The following is an 8513-nucleotide window of genomic DNA, read 5'->3' as shown; positions in this document are numbered from 1 at the left end:
TATTGTGTAAGTTTTAAGATATTTTGTTCTTCTCAGGGCACTGTGACCTGTAACGGCACATAATGAAGGGAAAAACTACAGCCATTTAATGGGATAATACTTTTGTGTGGGGTGCAGAGAGGGAGTGTTTTCAACCCATTGGGTTGTCTGCTACAAACACGCTGTTGCCACAAGAATCGAATGTACTCCCTTGTGATGATATTACGCACTCATATTAGCTGAAATTTGTCCTGAAATAGACACATTTTTATTTGCTAAACATGATCAGAATTGCTGGTCAAAGAGGAAATGGGTGTAAAATGTGAATATTTAAATATACAAGGAAAGGAGGGCAGATTTTTGTTCTTATTGCAGGCATTAGCATATTTGCATGAAAAACTTGCTTTAAGTGAGTCTTCCTCAGAGATATATAAAGAAATAAGTGACTTAACCGCCTAAGACCTGAACTCTTCCACGGCATGCATTTTTAATTTCTCTTTGATATTTGGGCATTTTGGGGCCCGATGAATGTAAAAAACAAAGAATGACCAGATTTTTTTTTTTTTTATACATTATTTATGTTTTTAAGAAAAATGAGGATATTGGTTTAAAATTTTGATAGAACCGTAGCAGTATAATGTCCTCGTAAGTGGATATCAGGCCCATGTAGAGCAAAATTGAGTATTTTAGTCTAAATAACCCAAAATGTGATGTCCACATATGTGGACGCCAGGTCCTAGGAGGTTAAAGCCGAGCCTTTGTTGAGTAGCCAAAAGCCCTTATGAAAATAAGTCTGACTTTGGTAACAAAAGCATGGTGTAGCATATCTTTCACAAAAAAAGCTCATTTTACGTTAAAGGTATAGGAATTTAAAACAATACTGAAGCACAGAGGAACTTTACAAAGGGACACTAGACTTCCACTTTCTCGTGTGTTTCTGAATAATTTATTTCATACAATACACGAGGAGAAAGGTTTTTTGGTAAGGTAAGTTTTTTGCTGATATAACACCTTTAAAGTTACACATTAAAATGGCAAAATTAATTAGCACATTAAGCAGTTTTTAAAAGGAAAGCATGGCTTTATGTGTACACAGATGTGAGCAAATTGTACAACTGCAGATTTACAATGTAATGCTTTACACCAGTCTTACACAAACCGCACAACAGCAAACCAAACAAATGATCTTAAACCCAGATATGCACAACACATTATCCAGTTAACAAAAAATCAGATTTACATTGCACATAGTTACTCTAAGTGCACTCTTTTATATATATATTATCCCTTTTTAATGTTTGGTAACCAAAACAATCAACCCAAGAGACATATGTGACTGAATTTGAGAAACATTGTCTAATATAATTGCTTTCCCACTTTGTACACATCTATTTACATTCACCATTTTAAGAGGTATACTGGAAAATTCACAAAATTACACTAAAGTTACTGACGACAAAAGACAGACGCTAAAAATGTAGGAGTATTTAAGCACACACTTATAAGCAACGTGAAAAATGACATTTTAATCTCTGATTCTCTTCCGCAATGTGCCTTTTGTCCTGGCTGGCCCTCCCCAAGTGTGGTTCTGTCGGAGGTTTCTTCCTGTTAAAAGGGTTTTTTTTTCTTCCCACTGTCGCCAAATGGTCAGTCGTAGGCAGTCACTTGATTGTTGGGGATTTCTCTGCATGGTCTATAAGTTGCAATATCAGGCAACTTGAGGTGACTGTTGTTGTGATTTGGTGCTTTTTGGCAAATGTGTCTATTTGCCTTGATGCTGCGACTTAAATTGACTCATGTGTGCACACTAAATATGAAGCTAGAGTCAGTAATGTTTGTGAACTATTTGGAATTCCTAGGGTTCATGCATTATGTGATCTGGTCATCATGTAACTCAGAACTAAAAACGCAGTCTAACTAAACTACACTGTTAAAAAAAATAAATAAATAAATAAAAAAGTTAAACTTCAGGGACACTAATCTATCCAGTTAGGAAATATAAACCACTGTGAATTTGCACAGTTACAACAGGTGCAACAGGTGAAAGACAAGATCGGGACAACCCCCACCCTCCCAAATACCCCTGCTCATTACAAGAGTTATCACCTGCACCCCATTCCAGCTCACCTGGGGTGGCACATCCATACATGCTGTTGTAAGGTTGACTATGGGACTCAGAGCCTTTAGTTGTTCTGCAGCGAGACTTTGGAATATACTTCCACCAGATCTCCGGACGACAAACTCTCTCTCCACTTTTAAATCCCGTCTTAAAACCCATCTATTCAAAATTGCATATCCTTCATCATGATTCCATCTTAGTCTATTTTGTCCTTGTTTAGCTTTTATACTTTTATACGTGTTTTTAATTTTTCATTTACCTTATGTTTTTATTTTTTTGTACTAATGTAAGGTGACCTTGAGGGTCTTTAAACACGTGTCTATAAATAAAGTTTATTATTATTATTATTACTAAGGTTAGCCACCTTCACAGAGTCCAGCTCTGACAGTTTGTTAGGACGTGCCACCCTGGAGGAGCTGGACTTCCTGTGAAACCTGAATGGACAGAATGTGTCATAATAGTTTAACTGTCTTTGTGTTACACTGTGTTGATCAAGTGTTCCCTTAAATTTTCTGAGTGGTGTAATAATACAAAATCAGCATTACTTTATATAACTCTTTGTATGTCCTTGATTGAACACAAACACACACTGTGATAATAACTCTACCAAAACTCTATCTGGAGTCAGGTGTTTCAATCAAGGAGGCTATAAGTGCAGTGAAAAATAGCCTGACTTTTCTCAAAAGAGGTTGGCTGGTGTGATCCATGCTTTGATCGCAAACATCTTCAGGAGACCACAAAGACAAGAATCGTTATAGAGATGCCTGAAGCAGAAAATCACTACTAAAGCATTTCAAACAACCTTGGTGTTCAGAAATGCACAATAAGACAAATTTTTTACAAACTAAAGAACTGCTGATATTCTCTGTGGGTGTCCTGAACATTTTATTCAATCTTAAAGGAGGTGAAAGAGAGAGAACAAAACACCTGTAACTTGTTAAGACCTTGTCCACTAAGAACACTGAACAAGAATGGGGTTAATAGAAGGACAATATGGAGGAAAACATTATTCTAAACAGAGACAATCTCCTCTAGACGTGTGAAACAAAATCTGACTCCCAACAATCATTGAGGAAATTATTAGTTTAAATTTGGATCATGTCTGGGTAGCAGAGCACATGACATGAAGCTTAAAGTGAATGATTAATGCACCAAGACCATGACCCAAAGCACAGAAAGTAAATCAGCAATAAATTCATGTTTTGCTAAAGTCCTGACCTTAACCCAGCTGAACTGCTGTGGCATAATTAGAACATAGACATGCCACAACATCCCAGAAATACTAATGAATGCACTTGTAGAGAATAATGGTGGAGAACTGACCTACCTATTCCAACCTGCAATGATTACTTCCCATTAAAATGAAAAGTCCAAACGTACGTGTTACTAGTTTAATTGGGCTGGTTGTTTGAAATTGTCCCTTGGAAGGTGAGTAGACCAAGAATTAATGAAGTAATGAATGTTTTCTGTGTACAGTAACTTACTGGTGCTTTTGATATGAGTGTGATTGCAATTTTTGAAATGTTGGATGGAAAGATTGTACAGCATCCATTTTTAAAAGTACACATTTAAAAACTGAATTGGGTGCACAACTTTGAATTTACCATCAATTGTAGGAAACCCCAAGAGGGTCAACAGTATAAATACAGTGCTGAAGTTTCACGATGTCTTTTAGTTTGACAAGGTCAAGGCCCATTATTCTTCTTGTTACTGATCATGATTGACTACACATAGTAGGTTCTAGTTGGATCTCTTGGAGCCATTTCTACTGCAGATACTGCAGATTCCAGGAAAATCGTTCAAACAATTGTACATAAGTAATAGTTCTGTTACCACTTTGCCAAGGTCTAGAAGAAGACCGAAAATGTCACCCTTAGATGAGAGCAAATTGGTTAGATGTTCAGGAACAAGGCAGGAACCGCCAAGGATTAAGTGTCACTGTCCACAGTGAAGTGCTGATCAAGAAAGAAGTCGCTGCTCCAAAATCGACACCTTCAAACTCAAATTTGCAACTGCACATTTCAGTCGAGTTTGAAGGAGAAAGGTTTTAGACAAACGCAAAGATTGAGTTGACAAAGGCAAGAATTACGTTTGCAGGAGTAAAGGTGAAAAACTAAGACTGCTGTGCAAACTGTCAAGTGATGTCAATGGTGGTAGCATCATGCTCTGGGGCTGTTTTATTGCCAGTGTTCAGTGTTCAGCTTACGCATATATTTGAGCCTGCATGGATACTTTTGCAGGGGACCATTACCCAGTTATTTTTAATTAAATATAAATGTATGCTGTTCAATCATTCCACCCTGGAAAGAGAACGGTTCAAAGAAGTCATTAATAGGCCAAAATTAGCACGATGAGTGTATGTAAACTTCTGACCACAATATGAAAGCGGTTCCAATCTTTTTAGCTTTTCTCTAAATGTATAATTATTACTTTCAGCAATCTGAAGGCGATATATTGATATTCAATATTTCCTTGACACATATTACCACATTAGATTTTTTTTTTATTCTTAAACTTACTGATGATCTAAACCTTTAAATCACTGGTGGGTTGAGATGATTTCCTTCCTCCCGTGTAAAGCTGGATTCCCCCGTTGTTCCCTCTAGAATGAACAAGCCTTACTTTCAAACCTACGCGAGCTCAAAAGCACAAAGACAGCATCGTTGTGACAGGGCCAGTCATCCTTGTCACTTTGCTTTGCATACAGGATCTAACATTCTCTGCTGACTTGTCAAGTTCAGACTCCTCCGATGGAGAAGTAAGTCTGAACCTGAAGAATTCAAAAAATATTATGCATAATGGAGATTCAGAAGATTCTGAATCCTGTCATGCTTTAATTTGAAAAAACGACACTTAGTGATTCATTACTATTATTATAACCACAATGTGATGTGTATGGCACAAGCATTCCAAGTTTATTTACACTGCACACTTGACTGTGCATCATTTTTATAACTCTTCCCAAGTAAATGTAAACATTCAAGGAATGAGCTGCATATGGACATCTCCTCTTCAGAGCTGCTGTACTGCCCAACAGCCAGCAAAGACTAGACCGCAGAAGTCGGTTCAACAAACCAAACCCAGGCACTCGTCAGTGATCGACACAAAACCGCCACAGTGCCCTAAATAATGAAAAATATCTACCTAATCATAGGCTCAGAATCCCACCGCCAAGAGGGAAGGCTGTGTTGATAAAAGAAGGCAAAGGGCAACCGGTCTCTCATGAGCATGATAGTGCAGAGAAGGGCATTTGTGCTCCAAACCCATCATTGTGAATCAGCATCACTTGGTCTGAAGCCTAATCTGTTTGGCATTTATGGAAATAAAGTTTCCTGCTCTGTAAGCCTGTCTTTTTTTCTGTCTTCCTACACAGCAAAGGGGGGGAAGTGTAGTATTATGCTTATTTTGGATACTCTAAAGTATGTTTTAAAGCAAATTTTCCAGCACTATTTACATTCAGCACTCAAACACACCCTCACAGTCCAGTTCTGGTATAGTACCTTTGTTAGCCTGTGATGCTGCTGTTAGAAAAATACATCACCTCAATTTCTTCCAAAGCTTTAGCACAAAACTTGACTATTTGGAGCTGCAGGAGTGCACAAGGCTCAGAGTTACACCAGCCCACTCACGTAAGCACACAGGATATTTAAAAAATAAGAGCTGTAATGATATGACTTGAATTCACCTGTACAGATGACCTGCGCAAAAATGACTCTCTCCGCAAACGCTTTGTTTGTTAAGCAATGTGCAACTTACCTTCTCATTTAAATGTATTTTTTGGAACAGTTACAAACTGCTTCAAAGCTGATTATGGTCACATCGTGTCCTTATATCTTTTTCCAATCCTTTCATCACTTTCCATCTTCTGCACCACACACATGACCCAAGAGTACTTATGGTAAAGCTTATATATGCTGCGACGTTCTGCCTAATGTTTGGCATGAGAGCATTTTGTACAGCATTTTGTGTGTCTGTGTCACTGTGACTCAGATGCTAGACAAGTCATCGTGACAGGATAATGAAGCCCGGCGAGTTTTCGGGCTGCACCGTGTCAACATGGTGATCTGGGTGTTGAAGTTGTTGCTGCTGCCAATAGACGGGTGCTGGTATTTGGTGTCTGAGTCCATGTATCTCTGCAGGTGCCACCTCCTCCACTTCCTCTTGATCTCTCCTTGGACCTGAAACCGATTAGAGCAAAAGGGACAATTACATGTTTATTCAGTAAGTAGAGCTACATGTTCTTTACCAACATAAAACATTACTGGGAATTCACTGATAATGTTTTTGACACCTCCGACCAAAAAGAGAGTTTACATGTTAACAAAAGGACAAAATGCTGCCAAATGCTTTCTAAAATACCCGTGTACATGTGGACAGGCCCTGCTGTTACTCCCTACACACCTCTGTCATTCTCCAAGTGTTTTACTTGAATTTATTTCATACAACAAATTTGGACAATTTAGAAGATTTTGAATAATCGACTATAAAAACTGCAGCTCTCTTAAAAGCGGGTGACCTGCATTTTAATTAAACAGAAGAACAAATTGGTTGGCGTGATTTTCAGCAGCAGACGAAGCTCAAGGACGGAGGGGAAAAAATGAAAAGCACCCAGAGAAAATCCACAGAATTAAACACCACCAGCGCTGAGGTGGCGCGCCATTAAAAGCAGTACCCGACACTGACATTAGTTTTCATTTAGACCATGTCAGAGGGAGGAAAGTGAACCAAACCTTCTGCTGGAGGATTGAATATTTTTAAATGTGCCTTTTTTGTTGTTTTTTTGCAGATATTTTCTTATGTTGGAACATTATCTACAGTCAGTTGCAGGTTTTGGAAATTTGTTGCTTTTTTGTGTCATGTATTACAGGTTAAGGGGCTGTGCCAGGTGTTTGTGTTATTCTGCACACTGTACACTTCTATTACTGGATTAGACTACATTCATTTTTCCCCCCAAATAGTGCGTGCATCTCCAAGGTCTCCCTTCACTCTCTGAGTATGTGCGTGTGCATATGTTTCCCTGTTTATGTGGCACTGCTCCAGCTCCCACTGGACTCTGGCTGGCACACCTGACACTCATCGACTAATCAACCCGCCCCTCCCACACACAGTCATCCACACACACACTCGCCATCATGTGCTTTCATCGGCAGCAGCAATAAGAACACTTAGGCTTCACATTTATTTCTCTAGGACCTAGAGTCTAGGTCCTTCCTTGTGCTCTACCAGCTTGCGTCTCTTTGTTCGGCCAACTCCTTGTTAAGTAAACCTGGCTGCACACTCTCCACCGGCTTCTCCAGAAAACCCTCAACCCCTCATTTGGACCCACGTATCTTCTTTTTTAAAGACAGTCCTGCCTCGCAATCGAGTCCAGCAGTTTTTTCTTTTGCATGAATTTTACGAGAGTATGACACTTTAAAAACTGTTTTGCATTATTTAGGCAAAAAGAAAATCAATATAGCTTTTTCTTCAGTCATTTTCTTCCACTTCTACCTTGTCAATATTTGTTTTCTTGCTATCGACATGTCTGCCATTCCTTAAGCACCGAGAATTCAACAACTAAACCTAACATAACTTACCAGCAGTGCACAAATCTTCCACACTTAGTAAAGGACACCTGGAAGTTGCATGAGATTAAAATTCAGGCAGCATAGTGTGAAGCCTCGCCATCTAGCCCATCACTGTGATTCAATCTGGCCCAGCACTGAGAACATAAATAATCTGCCCACAGAGAGCCTGTGCAGACATCACTGAATTGCTCCCTGCCAAAAAGACTGTGTGCTTTTTACAGCCCTCCCACCCTGCAGGCAAAGTGCAGAAAATATGCTGTGGGGAGGTCCAAGAGAGGAGCTGGAACGACAAGCGCCGGTGACTCATACCCGCCGCTCCATCTACCTGTCAGGACTGTGTGTGTGAATGTAAATGGTGCGCACAGGGAGCGACGGAGAAACTACAGATAAACTACATTTTCTGAGAATGAGAGCACGACTGCAGGCTATCTCTGTGTGGAAGTACTGTGGTGTGTTTATATCAGCAGTGTTTACATCACCTACCTCTCCGTTCAGGAAGCAGTAAAGGACTGCGACCACAAAGCCCTAAAAGGAAAGAAAAACACTGATAAGAAAGCAGGAGCAGAGGATGTAATGGTTAAATTTCTTCTTTGATCATCTCGTCTTATCAATTATTTGTTATTTTTACAGTTTTTCTCAGTTCCAGAGGCATCCTTTTTAAGATCTTAGCACTAAGGATGGTTTCCCCGTGTTTTTAGCAAATCTGAATACCTACTCTGTGGAACTGTTATTATTATTATCTGAGAGATTCAACAAGACATGATTTTAACTTGTATGATTCACTGGACTTCCCTCGCTCTCCCGATTCTCATGCACCTCACGGTTAATGCTCTCCCTTGCAGTGTAAG

At 39.3% G+C, this 8513-nt stretch overlaps 1 protein-coding gene across 1 annotated transcript in view; it reads right to left on the bottom strand.

The window, feature by feature from the left end:
- Nucleotides 1–2497: 2497 nt before the first annotated feature.
- vipr1b (vasoactive intestinal peptide receptor 1b) overlaps nt 2498–8513 on the bottom strand; it is a 49929-nt gene continuing 43913 nt past the window's right edge. Inside the window, exons 12-13 of the mRNA XM_040044105.1 lie at nt 8149–8190; nt 2498–6276 (exon numbers count right to left, since the gene is read on the bottom strand). Coding sequence (XP_039900039.1) covers nt 6085–6276; nt 8149–8190 — 234 coding nt within the window. The 3' untranslated portion in view covers nt 2498–6084. The remainder of the gene's footprint in view (nt 6277–8148; nt 8191–8513) is intronic.

The sequence above is a fragment of the Simochromis diagramma genome, unplaced genomic scaffold, assembly GCF_900408965.1.
Source record: "Simochromis diagramma unplaced genomic scaffold, fSimDia1.1 OVJJ01000602.1, whole genome shotgun sequence".
Lineage (NCBI taxonomy): Eukaryota > Metazoa > Chordata > Actinopteri > Cichliformes > Cichlidae > Simochromis > Simochromis diagramma.
Note: the sequence above shows the minus strand (reverse complement) of the source record. Positions and strands in the feature narration are given on the sequence as shown.